We start from the raw sequence: 19,161 nt of genomic DNA on the forward strand, positions 1-19,161 counted from the left end.
TCCTGCCAGGCCTGTGATACATGGGCTTATGTTTTAGGCTGCTTTCTTACTACAGGTAGAACTGCAAAGGTTTGAACAATTTAGGGAGCACTTCACGGCACTAGGAGGGTGTATACAAAAAAAACACTATTCACTTGCAATAAAGGCTTCAACATCTCATGCTTCCTGACACTGCCAGCTGCTATTGCTTTAATACTAAACTATCCAGCTCTTGCTGGCAAGGCACACTGACAGAATTCCTTGCTTTGGCAGGCAAGTCTTAAAAACAGTAAGCAAACTAAGTGGGGCAGACTTCATAGCCCTGTGCCACCCTCATTACAAATCCAGGGCATGAAATGGAAGTCTGAACCAAAGGGAAGTCTGGTAATTTGATTGCCTTTAATAATCCAATCAGTATTTTAATTGCTTCCCACTGGTATTTTTCCCTTTTAGCAAGAAATGTGTGCATACTTACCCCACAACTGAAAGCATTTAATTTTCCTAACGGAAAGGATCATGTCACATGAAGCTGTCTGATAGCAGCTGGTTTAACTGTTCTAAATACTGATAGAGAGCTCCAAATATGTGAAACAGATGCCAAAGATAGCGAAAACCCTCATGCAATCTACCCTATATTCACTCCACTAGGAATCAAAGGAATGATCTTAATATTTCTATGCACAGCCATCTAAATCTGCCACTTGAAATATTTAAACCCCAGTTTGGCCATGATTTATTTAAGATTTCACCTGCTATTCCAGCTTCCATCTGCTGCCTATTACTGTCTGAGATGCACAACACATGGTCTTAATTTTGTCTGGTATGTTTTATGTGTAGGAATAGCAGCATTGCTTTTGTAATGGTTGAGGGGGAAAGAGAGAGTATCCTATAGTAATTTATTTAAAAAAAAAAAAAAACAACTACACAAGCAGACATTTTTTGATTCTTATTACTGCCAGCCTGCAGCGAGCTGAGTTTTAAAGTACAAATTTATGGCTTCAACTTTTTTTTATTTTTATTAATTTTACGAGAACTAAAGGGAAGAGCTAACATATTTGGAAAAAATCTGCAGTGCTCTGTTTTAATGAACTCTTTCTCACCATGCTGAGTTTCAGATGTAACATTTGCATTATAATATTAGCATAATCATTATGCTTGGTTGTTTTTAGACTTTGACTTGCACAATAAATATCAAATTATTTAAAAAACTCTTTTGGAAAAGGCTTGAGCGATCAGTTATCTTCAGTAATGGCTTTGGTTGGGGAAGGTGGGAATTGAGGGTCTCCTCCCATGTGTGCTTATTAATGTATGAATTTCTTTAGTTGAATACAATGTGGTGGCATGAATGTTTGCTTTTTGTGTTGTATGACTAAACTGAATGACTGCATGGAGTAATTGGTAAGTGCAAAACTACCTCAGAAAGAAGGAAGATGGCTGGCAGAAGGAGGTAGACAAATACACACTGAAATTTTGACATGGAAGATGATTAACCATTAGAACAATTTCTAACAAGTCAGAGTGGATTTTCCACCTCTAGCCAGTTTGAAATCAAGACAGGATGTTTTTATTACAAATTAGGATCTAGGAATTATTTTGGGGAAGTTTTCTGGCCTGCATTATACAGGAGATTAGACTTGCTGAGCCCATCTGGTTCTAGAATCGATGCACCTCTATGCCAGTAGTTTGTCTCCAACAGGACCAGCTGCAGTAAAGAAATGATCAAGAAATCCTATGGTCAATTATTCTGGCACCATGTGCCCATCCCCGAAGATTCTTCTCATCCCCTCTGAGTTACTGCTCTGAAGCAAGCGGATGTATGTCCCTACGTCTTCTGTATCTAGTTACATTAGGAAGACAAGGTTATTGCCCACATTCTCCACACTGACTTCCTGTCACAGCTATTCTAGTAGCCACAGAGTAGACCTGTCTACCTTCTCTGAAGCCTATCACCACAGCCAGTGAAGGAGGGAAAGTGTCACACATGCATTTTGCTGTATAAAATATAATCCTCACACATTCATCGACAGCACATGCTACCTCCAGAATAACTATTACAAGGGTACAAGGGCACAAAAATGCACTCAACTACTGTGAGAATTTACACTTGTCCCTTGTCACCCATTTTAGTTTTAAAACAAGCTCAACAAGTTTGCAGTATTAATCAATCTTATGTATATAGAGCGCTTCTTATGTACAGTAGTCTAAAAGCCATTAACAGGAAGAAGGAAGCCATTTAACAATTATATGGAAAAAGTATCAAGAGTTGATAATCAATTTAAAACCTAAAGTACAGTGGAATCTCAAGAGGCTCTGGTTCCAAATGAACTCTGTGGTTGACTGGCCACTTTGTAACTCTGGTGTTCCTAATTTGGGGGTTCTACTGTCATGTGTAGAACTTGCTATGAAAGCCTTGTTGTATTTTACTTTATATTAAATTAGAAATAAAGTGATATAGAGCTATAGGCTGCTCATAGTGATTGTGTTCATATCAAAAACATTACAAGATTGTGGTTCATAATGAGATCGAGGTATTCCTTCCAACCTTCTTCCTCACCCACAGGCTACATCTACACTTACGAAAAACTTCAAAATGGCCATGCTAATGGCCAAATCGAAGAATACTAATGAGGTATTAGCATGCCACCAGCCACAGCACTTTGAAAGTGCCACGTTTCACTCGTGTGCATGCTCGTCTACACGGGGGTCCTTTTCAAAAGGTCCCTGCAGACATCGTATTTTTCGATTTGGCCATTAGCATGGTCATTTCAAAGTTTTTCTAAAGTGTAGACACGGCCACAATGTTAGCTAATTGCTGGTAGCAGGACTTCAAAAGAAGGCATGGGCCCAGTTTTGCTTACTGATAGTAAGAACATCAGTTCTTTGAAGCTACCCTACTACCCTATAGCACAACCAGGTTTTCTTCTTTACTAGTTTTCTTCAGAAGCAATCAGCTGCTCACAGGTAATTAAAATGACAAGGTGATGCTTAAAGGAATTAAATACACAGCAGGGTCAAGTGTGATGTTAGTGTTGCACTGAACCTGACTCTTAAAATGGGTGTTTTAAACAAGCATTTAATACTTATAGCCAGTACCTTTAGTATGTAGGACTTTTAATACAAGGAGCTGGTTGGGCAGGAAGATGACTTAGCAGAAGTATTCTTTCAGCTTTCCTTTCAGTCATTTTATAAAATCCCATTGATTAACCAATGTTTATTTTGCTGCATGGTAGAAAAACAATTTGCAAGAAGATGATTGTCTGGCCACATCTCACTTATCAACACATTTGAACTATTCTGATAAATTCACCATTTGTCAAAAAGCTAGAATTTAAACAATTAAAGGGGAAAGGTAACAAAATCCAACACAATGGACTCACAACCCATCCAAGCAGCATTGAAAGAAATAGCTGACAGGGAGATGGAAATTTCAAAAGAACACTCATGGCCTTTATAGAAAAATATGATATTCAAGTATGAATGGCACCCTTAGAAAATGAATTATAAAAAATGCTGTAAGCAACTCATGAGCTTAGGGATGAAGTGACCTCACTGAAAGTCAGAACAACCAACCATTAAAAAAGCAAAATATCTGAAAATATAAATTTAGAAACAATCTTGGCATATCAGGCATTGCCAAAGAGAAGCTGGTCCCTGATATTGTAATTGGGACTTCTGTTTCCAAACTTCATACAGAAAGGCCATCAGGCAAAAAAAAGGTGGGAAAATTAGCCAGGCACACACTCTTTAAACTGCTAGGATGCAATGATACTGAAAGCAGGGGAATAAGCCAAGAAAGAGTGTGCTGCATTTCCTTTTCCCAGGAGGACAGACAGCATGAAATAAAGACCACTTTCCAGAAAAGTTCTGTCCAGCAGCACAAATAAAAGGTTTGATTGTGATCTTCTCAGAGAGAATTCCCCAATTCCCACCTCAAAAAGAAAAAAAAAATCCAAAAGCACTAGATTAAGCCAGCTAAACTAAAGCCTCCATTTAAAAGTAGAACACTATGACACTAAAAATTGCAGTGTGCAGGGTTTTTTTTTCCACTAGCATGGCCTCCTCATTATTTATTACTTAAAGCCAAAGAACCAACTTCCATTGACTTTAAGGGGAGCAGGATCACACCTTAGCTGTAAATTACTAAGGCCTAGACGGCTCAGAGACCTGTAATGGAAACCACCCAGTCACTGACTGACACCCAACCCACAGTGAGAATGACCAAGCGTAACAATAATTGTAAGTGCTTCATGGACAGATGTCAGCATCAGAAAACCTATATTAAATATTCCACTGTTCTTTCACTCCCGCCACAATGGATAAGCAGGGTAAAGCACAGCCGCTTCCATGATGTTATAGCTTCAGCTGTATGATGTTCCAGTTCATATGACAGGACTTCATTCTGCCAAGACCAAAAACTGAGTGCTTCTTCTGAAACTGAGCTAGGCACTTGACAGTCATTGCTAGAATAGAATACACAGCACTTAAACCCACAAATACATTTATAGGTCTGAATGTCTGCAGGTCTCTTGTTCTAACAGATCACAGAACAAGACTGTATGTTGCTTTATATTGCTTAATGTGTGCATTTTAAGCGTGGGTTTTTTCCCCCAATTTATTTTGAAAAACGAATGACAGCTGGCTTAAACAACAGAAGTAATGATTAGCTATAATAGGAAAGGATTTTAACTTCCATCTTAGTGTGAGACCAGTAAGAATTCAGAAATGCTTAGATCCTAACTCATAAAAACTTGCCACTATAACAAATTTGGCTGGCTTTACCAATTTCACTAAATAGTCAAATGAAGTCTGGTGTGGATAAAAGTTTTTCCAAGTTGCTCAGTATGCAACTTCCTACAGCAGACTAAACTTCTCTGTTATAGTCATTCAGATTCTTTTCACGATTTACATACAAACTAGATTAAATTTATTTTAACACTGCAATATTCATTTTGTCAAGACTGCCGTTGAACCTTATTTTAGTAGTGTCAAGCGATGGTTACCCTACAGCACTCTGTTGCCAGAAGTCACTGTTGGAAGAGCTTTCCCAACAAAACTTCTGTTGACAGAGTGCAGCCACACACACAAAAGCAAATCAGGAGAGTGTTCCGCTCTAGACAGAGCAGCCAGACTGTCCAGCTGTGCTCTCAACGAAACAGGCACTCGGAAGCACAGCAGACAGGGACGCCCATTGTTGTGGATGCCCTGTCTGTCAAGAGAAGGCCCCTCAAGGCATCCACACAGCCTTTTTGTCAACAGAAGCTGTCGACAGCAGTGTCATGCCTCAAAGCTCTGAGGCAGAATGCTCCTGGCAAAAGTGCTGTGTTTTGTCGAGATACTGTCAACAAATCCCATTTTGTGTGTGCCCGCTCCATAAGTTTTGTTGACAAAACCATGGTTTTGCCAGCAAAACTTGCTAGTGTAACAGTAGCTTCAGCAGTCCAAAAATCATTGAGACCACAGTACCTAAATACTCTTGCATGAAGTAAGAAAATAATAGAGTTCTACAAAATGAGGTACAACTCTTTGTTCCTGATGCTTGGATTGAATTTTTCTTATTTAAAACAAGAGTTGTGTCTGTGTGGTTACTTCCAAGTACAATGGAGGTGGGCTGTACTGCAGCTTATTTGTTATAAAATCTGTGGAGAAACTGGATATCCTTTACAAATTTATCTTGACAGTTATAAAGGTGGCTAAGCCAGATTTTCCACATGCCAGAAACAAAGAACTCTTTCCAGATAATATATTACACTCCGTTATCATGGCTGTGTGTACACTAAGAACATTTCAAAATGGCCATATCAAAGATTACTAATGAGGTGCTGAACAGCATTAGGACAGCTACACGGGGGTCTTTTCAAAAGGACCCCACACATTTAGAAATCCCCTTACTCCGCTCAGCTGAAGCGCCGCGGCCAGAAGCATCCTAATGCTAATGAGGCGCTGATTATTCAATTCAGCGCCTCATTAGTAATCTTCGATATGGCCTTAGCATGGCCATTTTGAAGTTTTGTCTTAGTGTAGACACAGCCCTTGAGTTCAAGTCTGGTATCTTGCTGTAAAAACCTCAGTAACTGTCAAGTGATGAGCAACATGACAAATATTAGAAAGTGATGTCTACAACATCATGTATGTACAGTTTGTGATGGGGGTAAATAAACAGCACAAATGAAATGGAAACAGACAGCTTCAGTGGGTAATTTTTTAATAACTTTTTAGTCCAGGAAATCACAAAAAGAACTGGAAGAACTGCACTCCACAATCTTTATAAAAGAACTCTCTCATGGAGGGTGACTATATCTTATTTACCACCACATTAAACCCTATCACAATCATCCTTGTTCTCACAAAAATCTGTTCTACAATGTTCCATAGTCAGCGCCTATATGTCTCTTATAAAGAGGGTGGGAGTGTGCTTTAGACAGGTTAAAAACATGGTGCACCTTTACAGTATTTAAACAATTACACCAAGTATAGTTTATACAGTTATCACATTGTCTAAATCATCACTTGGCAACCATATGTTTTAAAAGAACTAATGTATAAGAGTATGTAATACCCATGAAAGATGCTCTTAGTTACTTAAGAACATATGAAGATCAGGATTTACTCACCCTCCCTATTGCAAGATAATCTCTTAGCTCTTCCAAGTACAATTTAATCACAAAAAACCCCATTCCATTCCATTGCACTACTTCAACCCCCTATGCATAGAAAGGCAATGTTTATTCTCTACTGGGCAGGGGGCAGTACATAAAAGGAATATAATGAACCTCTACTATACAGGTAGTTTCGATGTCAAGTACTTGAGATTGTTGCAGATTTTTAAGATGTCACATAATACATCCCACCAGCTTGTTCAGATGCAAGATAAATTGTATGTAGGATTGCAGACATATTATTCTTAATCCACCAAAAAATCAGCACATTAGCAACTTGAACATTAGCATAATGACAAGCCTATGGTAAAAGCCAATGTGGGGCATGGAAAGTGGTGGCTGAGAATGCAAAGCACATTTCTACTTGTAATGTGCAAAGACCCTCTTTCCACAAGTACATGCAATTTGCTTACATGCACGGCCAGAGCTGAAATTGAGACCAAACAGCTGGGAATTGCTGTCCTGAGAAAATACAATAACTGTTTAAAAAAAATCAGTCTTTCTAAACATAAAATATGAATACAGGTGCAACAGAACACTGTTAGTAATAGTAAAAGGTAGAAACAAAAGCTGTGTTAACAAGTTTCAAGTATTATTCCAGATCTGATTTCAACCCTACTCACAGGAGAAAATGCCCAGATATTAGGAAGAGAAGTCCACACCAAAGTGTACTTTTAACAGCATTATGGATATTACCAAACCCATCACTGCTGCAGCTAGCTCTAAAACAAACATATCAACAGAAATCCATTACTTTGAATTAACATTTATATTAACATGTGCAGTACTGTATTTTTTAATTAACTAACAGATACAATGAGCTACCTCTTGTGCTGTGCTGCAATACAGCATAGTGAGGTTTTTTTAATGATGAAGTATAAATCTTGTTTGCAAAATAAGGCATACCTAAAACATGAGATACACATGTAAAGTACATATATGTACTTTCTTTCCATTCTATTTGCTCTCCTATGTATACGTATGAAAAGCTGGTCCACAGCAAGCATGTGAACATTCATTGCCAGATGATTAGAAAATATTCATGACTACGTCACATTCTTATAATGCTTAGGACATTTTCTGAACATAATCAAGCAAAAAATAGAAGAGTGAAAAATGAAGTCTACATATTCAACATAATTGTGACACCAGTGCCTCCTTAAAATCTTCCCCACATCAAAAGAATTCTTCCATATTGCTCAAGTTTATCTGTGGCAGACCTTCTCATACAGAACATTTTTTCCTTCTTGTAAACCTCATACATTATTGAAGTGGCAGCCTTTCTATGCTTTCACCAATGTGCACATGCTAGAGCACAGCTGCAAGATAAAACTACATACCTAGATAACGTACAATATCACACCCAAAATACAATAAAAATTGCACCAGCTGCTCTTACTGTCTGCTGTATGTCAACAATACTGGTTTAGTTTTTTTATATAAAATTGCTATACAGTGATTAAAAACAGAAGCTTATTCATCCATAAGCAATTACTGTTCCAAATTTGAGTATGATTTGCGTATCTGTGCAAATGTGTTATTTAATTCTAATGGTAAAAAGAAACACCAAAACTGCTAGTTAAAAAGAAACTGTTTTCCTGTATAGGGTTCCTGCAAAGCACAGTTCTGACCTGGAGCTATAAAGCTGAAGCTGTTCTTTGTTTAATGAATAGTTCCAAAAAATTAACAAAAAACCATTCTGATGAACATATGTCAGATTCTCTTCCTGTTTTGTACAAGAGAACTTCAACAGATTTCCATCCCAGCTGCCATGCTAAGGACAAGATAGCAGTAGATAAGACTGATCATACATTGAGCTCCCTCCTTTGATACTAAAGTTACAGGTATGGAGCATTTCCAATTAAGGTTTCTCTGATTTTCAGACACATTTAGTGCAAATACACTCCTTAATGATTATTCTTAGCGCCTCCAATGTACGCCTGCTTTTACTTTATTTGAGCACAGTGAAACAGTGACATTGTAATAATGAGGATGGAATGCAATACTTGTCAGATTTTCTTTTAAAAAGGTTCTTGTGTACTCATATATAACTGGTAAACTCTACACAATAAAAAGGTCACACCAGAGTACCTGATGAAAAAGTTGTTGACTCCCTGCTGTGAGGGAACAATGAAAATCCCGTGAACACATTTCCTATGTGATCAGTATTTCAGGCTTTCATCCCCTCTCTCTAGACTACAAATATTCAGTTTCAATTTCAAACAGTTCAGTTCTTGAAACGTGTTTGTTCACAAATGTGATTGAATTTCCTGAAATAAAACACAAAAAAAGTTTAACATTGCTCTCAGAAAAACACCACCATGAAAAAGAACCAAGCCTGCTATAGAATATTTTAATGTCAAAAGTTTAGAGTAACACATAGACAACCTGAAAACATTCAGGCCTGTTATTTTAAGATGAATCCTACCCTCCATAAAGGTTTTCATAATAGAATATTCAATATTTCTACTACCCAACAACTGCTGATTACATTGCATAACCTGAAAACCTGCTAACTGCATTCCTCTCTGACTTGTATACCTTAAATGCAGGAGGCAATTAAGACTGGACACATAAGCAGCATTAATCTTGCCCTGACAGACACGCAATTTTCAGCAATCAGCATTATGGCGAGAGGCACTGGGAGCTGAAGTTGTTAGACATGTTAACCTGGATAATAAATAAATTTCAACATAAACATGCTTTGATTTCTGAAATCTGAGATGAGTTTGGAATCTCTTTCTGGAAAGAGAGGAGAGGTGAAAACTTTCCCAGTTCAGGGAGGAAGGATGCCTCATCCCAGGTGATTTGCGTTCCAGTAAGTGGCACAGTGATCATTGTGGATTAGACAGATAACAGGATAATACAAACGTATTGCTTTCTTATTGTCAAGTACCTGTCTGTTCCCGTTTTCTTTTTGATGGATTCAATACATGTACCTGAGGCACAAGTTGAGAACTGAGTTGTAGATGTTTGGAGAAGATGCAGCAGCAGACCTGAGGCTCTCAGTCTTCTCACTAAGAATCTGTCCTCAAACCCAAACCAGTTAGCAGAATAGCTCTGCCTCATGCAAAAGGCGATGAATGATGTAATAGTGGTAGGTCAGGAAAGTTTTAATTCATGGGTTTCTGAAACTAGAACAGGCCTGTACACCGGACTTTCTAGAAGGGGGTGCTTTTTTTTTTGCTTTTTTTTTTTTTTTCAAATAAAAGTGGACCACCATCCTCCAAAAAAACACAACGTCAAGCTGAACAGGAAAGTATGGCGGGTGTTTTGACACTGAATCGGCTCCTAAGTGCATCAACTGTCAAAATGCCCCTGGCAAAAGTAATGCAGCCTAGTACTACAGACAATTCTTCCTGACATACAGCAAAGCACCTAAACTAAATAGTTGAGAATGAAAATTAGTTCATGGAGTTTATTCTGCAAAATCTTTACCTTGGAAGAGATTGGAGGATGAACATTTGAATATGTATAATGATCTGGCTGCATAAAGCAGCACAGGCAGCCTGACTTAAAGGAAAATTATGAAAACTGCATAGTCTCCTCAGAGGATTAGGCAGAGATAGTGGGACCTTCTGCACATTAAAGCAATCTCTCCACGGAAGGGAAGTGACAGTTCCTCTTTAGTAACTGAGAATGTGGATCATTATTAATAAAGGGAGGAACAGTATTTCTGCCTACCTTCTCCTTGCTTAATGAAGTCTATCGATTCTGAACTAAGCAAGCTGTTAAATCTTTTAAATTCTGGCCAAATTTAGGCTTGGAGTGAGAGCAGTTCCCCTGGATATAATGGAGCAACATGGGTTTTTCCTAGATCTGGCCCTTTCTGGGGGGTGGGGGGGAAGACCTTTTTGATTCAACAGATTGACATTTCCAACTTCTGGTTATTTCTCACACAAAATGGCCAAGAGCAGATTAACTGTCTGATGATCCAGAGCTAGTAGATTTTGTGGAGCCTGCTGGGCTCCAGGGTAGGACCAGAAATGAGAAGTTCAGTGTGTGCAAGGACCTGGCATGCAGCTGGGTGAAGGTGCAAGTTATGGGAAGAGAAAAGGTGCTGAACTGTGTGGAGTGTAGGGGTTCTGGGCAGGAGGTAGGGTGCAGGAATGAGCTGGAGGTGGGGGACTCTGGCTGAAAGGTAGGATAAAGGAGTGAATTGGTGTAGGGTCTTGAAGGGAGGAAGGGTCTGGTCGGGGCAGGGTATTCAGTTGCTCAGCTGGTGCAGCTCCCAAGTGGGAAAAGGGGAGGAGGATACATGGCGGGCCTGCGCTTGCAGGCCCCACCACCCCCTCCCATTAGTTTGGAATCCCAGCCAATGGGAAGGGTGGCGGTGGAGTCTGCAGTCAAGCACCGCTAATGGTGACACACGTGGCTCCAGCCGGGAAAGGGTGGCATGAGGCGGAATGGCAGTATGCAGAGCTGCTTCCTCCCTCGCACCGCGCCCCCCCCCGCAACTACTCCCATCCACACCAAGCAGAGCCAGAGCATACAGGTGCTAATGGCTGCATCCCAGGAACCCTAAAGCCCGTTTCATAATCAGGCCGTGGTGATCATGTAGCTTGAGAAGCCTCAGACGGCCTCTTACTGACTAGTAGAGTCTCTTCTTCTAACAAAAAGAAGATATGACCAAGAAATCAGACCGCCCAGCTGACTAGGATTAAACCTTTCTTTTTAAAAATCTCAGACATGTAGGGTTATGCAGCTGCCATCAGGTCACTTGCAGTGGTCTGTCTTCATACATGGATTGGAGTCTATCTCCCCTAGAACGCTTATACACTTGAAAAGCAAAGGATCCTCTTCCCTCTTCAGCCTAATTCTTCATTTTCTCCAGTAGCCCAAGCTGAACTAGATCAGGGAATGAAACTCTTGGAGCCACTCTGGCAACAAAGAACGGCAGGCCACATCAGACTCCTACAACTACAGGTTCTCAACCTACTTCCAGCACAGACATGTCAAATAACCACTTGCAACGAGAGAAATTTTTGCTTTGGGGCACCCCAATATCCTTGGCGTTCCATGTTACTTCAAAACAGGGACCACTACACAGCTTATGCAATGCAGCTGAGGAGAACCCAGATGCAAAGAACTGAGAAAGTGATTCAGTGAAAAGTGAAGGACGGGCTTGGTAAGTTAGGATCAAAATTGTACCAAACTTGACTATTTCTGCTGACAGGCGGTTGTGTGACACTCCCCACTGCTTTTTAAAATTTCTACATGGATGACTTTCAGCTTTGTACAAAATCTCTACATAACATGTTTTCTGTCTGGAACAATGAATCAGAGCAAGCTCACTTGAAACTAGACTAACAGAGGCTGCATTGTCTTGGCATGAGCCTGGCATAAAATTTCAATTCTGGAACAAAAGCCAGACAAAAATCAGGTAAAGGTAGAACCTCTTTCATCTGGCCCTCTGTGCTGTGGCAACATCTGTGGTCTGGCATGATTTTAGTTAGCTGGATTTCCATGTACCCTGAATGTGGCCAAGTACCCTGTGATCCCAGAATGTTTGTTTACAGCCACCAGTCCTGGCTGTCACTGTTCTGTGCTGTTATTTAGATCTAACTTACCCCCCAATGTGTTCTAAGAGCCTATTAAGGAATGAAGACAATACTAACCTCCTGCAGTCTAGCAAATTCTCTGCTTTGGCATCAGCCAGGTCCTGAGAGTGCGAGACTACACAGATTCAACCAGTAGTTTTGGTTGTGCCGCAAAACAATTTCTCACAGTTCTAGACAGGACCCACTATTTGGGAACTACTCCATTAATCCTGGAGTTCTGGTAGTTTACGTTCAAGGAGAAAAAAGAAATAAAGAAAAACAACTCACATTGCATGGTGTGCTTTAACCTGAGTCCGACAATTGCGCCCCCAGTAACAATCAGGACGTGATGTGACAGTCACTATAAAACAAACCACAATAATGCCACATGTATTGCATAAATAAAAGAAAGATGTTACAGATGATAAAAATCAACATAGCTGAACTACATTCAGAACCATTGCTGTGAATGGCTTTACTTAAGAGTTGCAGAAAAAAAACCTCCCTTTGCAAGAAACTACTTTAAGTTATACCAGTTTTATCTCATTTTTACAATGTTGGCCCCTCTGTATACAGGAGCCTCTGACTGATACTGGAAAGATCCTGCATGCTGCAATCGGGCTCCAGAGACTTCAACTCCCATGAGGCTTTGAGAAGAAACAGGAAGGGAAGGGGGCTGTCTGGTGAGGCTGGGGGAACAAAATAGTGGCCTCCCTGTTTTTAGAAAAAACAAAACAGCCAAAATGTAGCACTTTAAAGACTACCAAAATGGATTTATTTGGAGATGAGCTTCCATGAGACAGACCTACTTCATCATATCAGGTCTGTCTCACGAAAGATCATTACCGAATAAATCATCTTGGTAGTCTTTAAAGTGCTACATTTCTGCTGCCTTGTTTTGTTGGAGTACAGATGAACACAGCAGCCTCTCCATTTTTGGAGAGTTAAGGGTGATCACACAGGCTACTTCAGGGCAGGTGTGGAGTTTTCTCCCAGCCAGGAACTGACCTGGGGAGCTTCAGCCTGCTAATGAGAGACCCTGCAAGGAAGGAACTTAACTTGTGTCTGTTAAAGTGCTGCAGAGGCCAACTCCAAGACAGAGGGGCTGGTCAACTTGTGGCCTTGCCTGGACTGATACACAGAACCTTCACCAATCCGACTGCAATCCAGTGGAACAACAGCCACGCACCAACGAAAGCAAGTAACTGGAACTTTAATAACTAAAGAGTGTACACTCTGGGGTGGGAGAACTGATGGTAGTGTACATCCCAGTTATATGTTTCATTTATTTCTGTGTACACTGTTGACTTTATTCATGTTTAGTCTGTAACTCTGTCTTCTAAAGTTGTTAAGTAAAAGTGTGTGTTAATTCTAATTTGGTCTATTAGATATATACTATTTATAATTGCTGGTGGGAGTAAACCCAGATTATAACTGGAATAAACTTCCTGGAGGTTTCCAAAGGCACACCATTAAGTGAGTACAGAGGCCAGCCAGGTGGAGGCACCGCCATTTTACAGACCTTTAGAAATCAGGGGTGGAAAAAAGATTCACAGCTGTCCAGCATCACCACTGGGACACTCAGATCTCTTAATATTAAACCCATCTGGTGCATAGGCACACAAGTGAGTGCTGCCTGCTCCCGAGTAACCCAGGGAGGAAAGAAAAGTGGTTACAACAATAATACACACTGACACACAGAAAAACCCATCATTAACTGGGAAGGCAAACATGGACCAGCCCTCTGCATAATGACTTGATCCTGCACCATTAAAGCCACTTGGAGTTTTGCCACCTGCTTCAAGGGAAACAGGATCAGGCTTTAAACATCCAAGATATTGTGCACTAGTAATATTACACAAGAAAAATGTGTAGTGATAATTTTTGTTTCTGTAGTTTTGCTCACAGCTATAATGAATGTAAAGCTGAGTGGTCAAACTTGCTGATAAAATGTTGTTTTTAAAAATTAAAAACATACTAGATTGGCCCGTCTGCCCCATGCTGTGTTGAAACTTGCAGCAGCATATTTAGCAGGTAATTGAGTGGAGAAGCTGTTGCTAACAACAAGGACTGTTTGGAAAAAAAAAAAACAGTAGCAGAGCATAACCAAGTTTAAAGTAGATTAATGGAAGGGCTCATCCCAACAGACTGTGTACACATTGGAACTGAAGGAGACAAAATTGTCTCTATCATCTTATAATGAAGTTCTGAGCTGTTTAACAATTTTAGAGTGCATCTTGGGATGAATCTGGTCACTAAATAACATGAGCCAATATAAAATCAGATGATATTCAGAAAATATCAACGCCTGATTTGTATTTAAATGTGCAAAGAATTTATTATAGGTAATTTTTGCCAACTGATAGTTGTTCCTGTTATGTAATATGCTTTACTGCTGAAGGATTTTACTGTGCAACTTTGTCCTCATATTTAAATTTTTAAAAAATAACAGTCATATTGGAGGTAAAGCATCCCCTATGTAGACTTTGGCAGTAGGTGTTCTTTGAACTGGTTACCACACAAACTTTACAGCCATTCACAAGTAAGTCAGTCAACCAACTTCACTCCTGCAAAGGGAACCATCAACTGACTGCAATAGGACTACACTGGGGTGTGTAAGGATCTACACAGGAGGATTCATTTAATTGAAAGAGGTCTGACTCCAAGTACCCAGGCCTGCACAGTTAAGGGACAAAATTCATTTCTCCCCACTCCTCACCTGGCAATTCAGCAGCAGGAATATTCTGCCTATACTGGTAGGCGAGCTCTCGGAAGCTGCGGAGGCCACAGCAATAACAAAGCACTGTGTTCCCAGTAATTCTGTAATCTGGATTAAAAAAACAGTTTGTAAATAGCATTAACTTAAGGCTCATTTAATCTAACCACCTCAAAAATGCAGTGACCGCTTGGGACATATCCACAAGCAGTGTAGGAAAGCAGGACGGCTACGGTTACACTACCGAGTTTTGCTTACAAAACCTGGGTTTTGTTGACACAACTGGCGGAACATCCACACACAAAATGCCATGAGTCATAATGCTGCTGTCAACAGATTCTGTTGACAAAAAAGCTGTGCGGAGGCTGTGGGGGAGGCCTTCTCTTGACAGACAGGGCACCCAGAACAACGTACCGTGGCTATACTCTGTCAACAGAAGTTTTCCCGGGAAATCTCTTTCGACGGTGACTTCTGCCAACAGATTGCTGTAGCGTAATTGTAGCCAACGTGTTTAGCGCAATCCACTATTACTTACTGAAGTGCATGAAACTCACATAACACTGAAGAGACATACCTGACAACATAAAAACTTCTCTTTGTAGAAGTAAGAGACTTTCATTTAACATGTTTTTCCATGTAAACCCCCTGGATGCCAGGTAATCCTGAAACATGGAATGTATATAAAAAGCATATTTAGAAGAGGCTAAGAGATATCAGTGTAACAAACATGATTAGCTATGATTTTATAATCTTCAGCAACACACTAATTAAATAGCTTTAAAACAAATTTTAAGCTAAGGCCTTGTAGACTAATATAGTAAATTCAGAACCTCACAGGATTTGGCAAATGCCTATTAAATGGTTTCATTAGCATTTGAATAGCTCTTTCACAGGTTCTGCTCTTAACACTGGCAGGTTTTTTCACTTTTAAGTTAACCAGATCCTCTCCTGAGGAAGCAGAGCCTCAGAAAAGGGATAGGAAGAGGCAGATGGGTTGTATTAAGACCTGGTAGCACCCCAGATCTCCCTGTGCCCTATGCAACTGTGCATTCTGTGTATGGGTAAAGATGGCTCTATCAGTATGCTAAGTTCACTATGACCCTCCTCCTGCAAAGACTAATGTAGGTATTTTGCATTAAGCATTCAAACAGTCCCACTGCAAGTAAGCATGTGTGTAAGATTTCAAAGGACAGAAGGTCTATGATGCTACGTAAGATCCTGGTCCATCAGAGTGAACAGAAAAACTCCCTTTGACTTCAACAGGGCCAGGATTTTACCCAGTGTGCTTAGCTAAGGGCAACATGGTCCATGGTCAGTACATTGTAATACCTGACACATACTTCAAGTTAAAATTAACTAGTGGAAAAAAAATTGTAATAACCCTAATTTTCTTTTTAGATTTTTTAATTATTAATCTTTTGGACATTGCAGTTTTTATAAATCTTATGAACTGGTCTTCCTAGCAGGTGAATCATTGATCTGTAGAAAGCCCTAACATCTTTGCTAGTTGTATCTGAATTCCAGAAGGTGTCTGAGTCATTGCATCACTTACTCCTCTGCCCCCTACCCTCACCAGCCAGGAGTGAGAGGAATGCATGCAAGCTGTATACTGATAGTGAAGGGAAGGGGAAGAAAGGCAAGCAGTGTCCCCTATGAGAGGCTTTAGCTTCCATATCCTCCCTAAACTGTGTCCTCGAATCTAAGCATATGTATTATTTTATGCCATTAGCCTGCTGGGTGACTTCAGAAAAGCCACTTCATCTTAGTTTTCACATCTGTAAAATGGGAATACTACCCCATTACACCAGAGCAAGGTATTATAATAGGCAGTGCAAACCTGACTCATTTATCAGCTCACATTTGTTACTGTCCATTGTGTCTTCTCCTATAACATTCTCACAGAGATGTGCCAACATGATAGGCTGAACACATGCCTGATTTCTTTATTCAGTCTTCTAAACCAACTTTATCTTTGAAAAGAATAATTTCCTTCACAGTTAAAGGATTAGGCTAATCCAGATAAATTTATGCTGAATTTAGGAACAAGCATAATTAAATGTAAAGCAAAATGTAACTCGTGGAATATGATTTCAAGATAACATTAGTTGTGCCTGGACACTATCTGCATATCCAAACAAACAATTGAAGAACAAAGCATCACTCAGTTGCTGCCGGACCTATACGCAAGGACTGGATCAGGAGAGGAGTGTCTCCTTTTGAATGTTCTGTTTTCAATGCCTGGGCTGTGGCCACACTAGCAAGGGACACTGAAAGGGATAATCCTGATCCGTTACTAAGAGAGTCATGTCACTATGAAGCGACTACACTTAAAACATGGATCCAAAGAGACCCCCTCCCTCTCCTTTTGGAAAGGAGCAGCTACACAGCACAGAGCCTCCTTTCAAAATAACGGGGCAGGAAATAGTGAGGGAAGGGTCAAAGGGTCAACAAGCCCTTCCTGGAGCACGGGCCAGCCACCTCCTTAATGTGGCCCCTTCCAAACACCCTCCCCTTGCACATGCTGTGGGCTCGGGCTGCTTGCGGCACACAACCTCCAGCTCAGTGCTGGCATAGCCTTGCTCAGCCCCAACAGCGCAGCCCGCCATGGACCTGCAGGATCTCAAGGACAAGGACATCCTGGTCATCGTGGCCAGCCTGATGGCCATCCTGGCAGCAATCCACCTGAGGCTCTGTGCTGCCTGCCATGTGTCTGGGCTCCTGCAGGGCCCCCCTGGTGCACCCAGAGCACCTTCTTTCCCAGGCCGCTCGTCACCTCTGGAAGTACCCCACCAGTGGGGAATGGTGGGACCACATAGTCCTGGAGGAGTGGGATGACAAGTGGTAGCTCCACAGTTTTAGGATGACCCACACCACCTTCATGGAGCTGTGCCAGTGGGTGGCCCCAGCACTACGCCACTAGGACACCCAGCATGTGGTCCGCGCTCCCCCTGGAGAAAAGGATGGCCATCGCCGTGTGGAAGCTTGCCATTCCGGACAGCAACCGCTCAGTCGGCCTCCAATTTGGGGTGGAGGCCACTGTCGGGGTCATCCTTCTAGAAGTAAGTCAGCCAGGGTCATGCACCCACGATGGGGCCTGGTGAGGGGGGTTCCGGGGAAGGCGTCCCTCTGCATGCCGCCACATGCTCATGGGCGCCTGTGCCCTCCACCTAATGCAGGTCATTGACGCCATCAACTGGGTCCTCCTGCACTGGCTCATCTGCCTGGGGTACTGTTTCGGTGCCTTGGACAGCACCCATGTCGCCATTCGGGCCCCACCACACAGACGCAGATGGTACATTAATCAGGACGGCTACCATTCTGTTGTCCTCCAGGCCCTAGTGGATGTCAGCAGACATTTTACAGACATTTGCGTGGGCTGGATGGGCAGGGCCCATGCTGCCTGCATCCTGCAGAACTCGTGGCTCGGGTGCAGGATGGCCGAGGGCACCCACAACTCCCCACGAGAGCTTCGGGTGGGGGACACAACTATGCCCCCGTGCATAGTTGCCGATGCGGCCTACCCCCTCCAAGACTGCCTAATGTGCCCCTACACAGGGCACATCAATGAGAGCCAGGACCGCTACAACACCTGGTTCAACCAGGCCAGGAACATGGCAGAGCAGGCGTTCAGGCATCTGAAGACATGCTTCAAGTGCTTGCTGCTGCACCTGAAGGTGGGCCTCCTCAGCATGCCCACAGTTGTGGGCACATGCTCTGCTCTCCACAATCTTATGGAGAGCAAGCACGAGCTCTTCGTGGTGTGCTGGGCGGCTGAGACTGTGCTGCAGTACAAGGAGCCGAGTGTGGTCCTGTGCCACCAGGCGCACTGGGATAGAGAGCGTGTGCAAGAGGCCCTGTGGGAGGCCTTCGCCCGGGGATCCCCCTCATGACCCAGCCCCGGCCTGCCCCGCTCAACCTCCCTGCCACCTCCGCCTCACCAGCACCCCAGCCCGCACGCATGTCCCTCATCTCTGCCCCATCACCATCGCCGCCCCAACACACACATCCCTCACCATCCCCACCTGTTTGTGGGCCTGATTCCGGCCCGCCCAGCCACACGCCCCACATAACTGTCCATGGCCCCATGTGGGGATCCCTACGTGTGGGCCCCTCCCTGACCGTGACCATGGCCATCCCCTGGAACCCTGGCCTGTGGCCGCTAGCTGCATGCCCGGGCTGGCAATGGCGGGGACTGCCCTGCCACAGTCCTGGAGTGCCCCACACCCAGTCCTATCTGAGGGTGTCTCGGGGGACTCAGCATAGGCCCTTG

General features: G+C 42.2%; 1 protein-coding gene across 4 annotated transcripts in view; it reads right to left on the reverse strand.

Annotated features, from left to right (window-relative positions):
• The window catches only part of CHFR (checkpoint with forkhead and ring finger domains), a 61,727-nt gene that overhangs the window by 13,561 nt on the left and 29,005 nt on the right, over positions 1-19,161 (reverse strand). For 3 of the 4 annotated variants that reach the window (XM_075012643.1, XM_075012641.1, XM_075012642.1), the window contains exons 15-18: positions 15,466-15,553; positions 14,895-15,002; positions 12,464-12,536; positions 6,172-8,905 (exon numbers count right to left, since the gene is read on the reverse strand). In XM_075012643.1, the coding sequence (XP_074868744.1) occupies positions 8,863-8,905; positions 12,464-12,536; positions 14,895-15,002; positions 15,466-15,553 (312 nt within the window). In that variant the 3' untranslated portion in view covers positions 6,172-8,862. Of the gene's footprint in view, positions 1-6,171; positions 8,906-12,463; positions 12,537-14,894; positions 15,003-15,465; positions 15,554-19,161 lie in introns of those variants that run through there. The other variant, XR_012647995.1, reaches the window with a different exon arrangement.

The sequence above is a fragment of the Carettochelys insculpta genome, chromosome 18 (assembly GCF_033958435.1).
Source record: "Carettochelys insculpta isolate YL-2023 chromosome 18, ASM3395843v1, whole genome shotgun sequence".
NCBI lineage: Eukaryota > Metazoa > Chordata > Testudines > Carettochelyidae > Carettochelys > Carettochelys insculpta.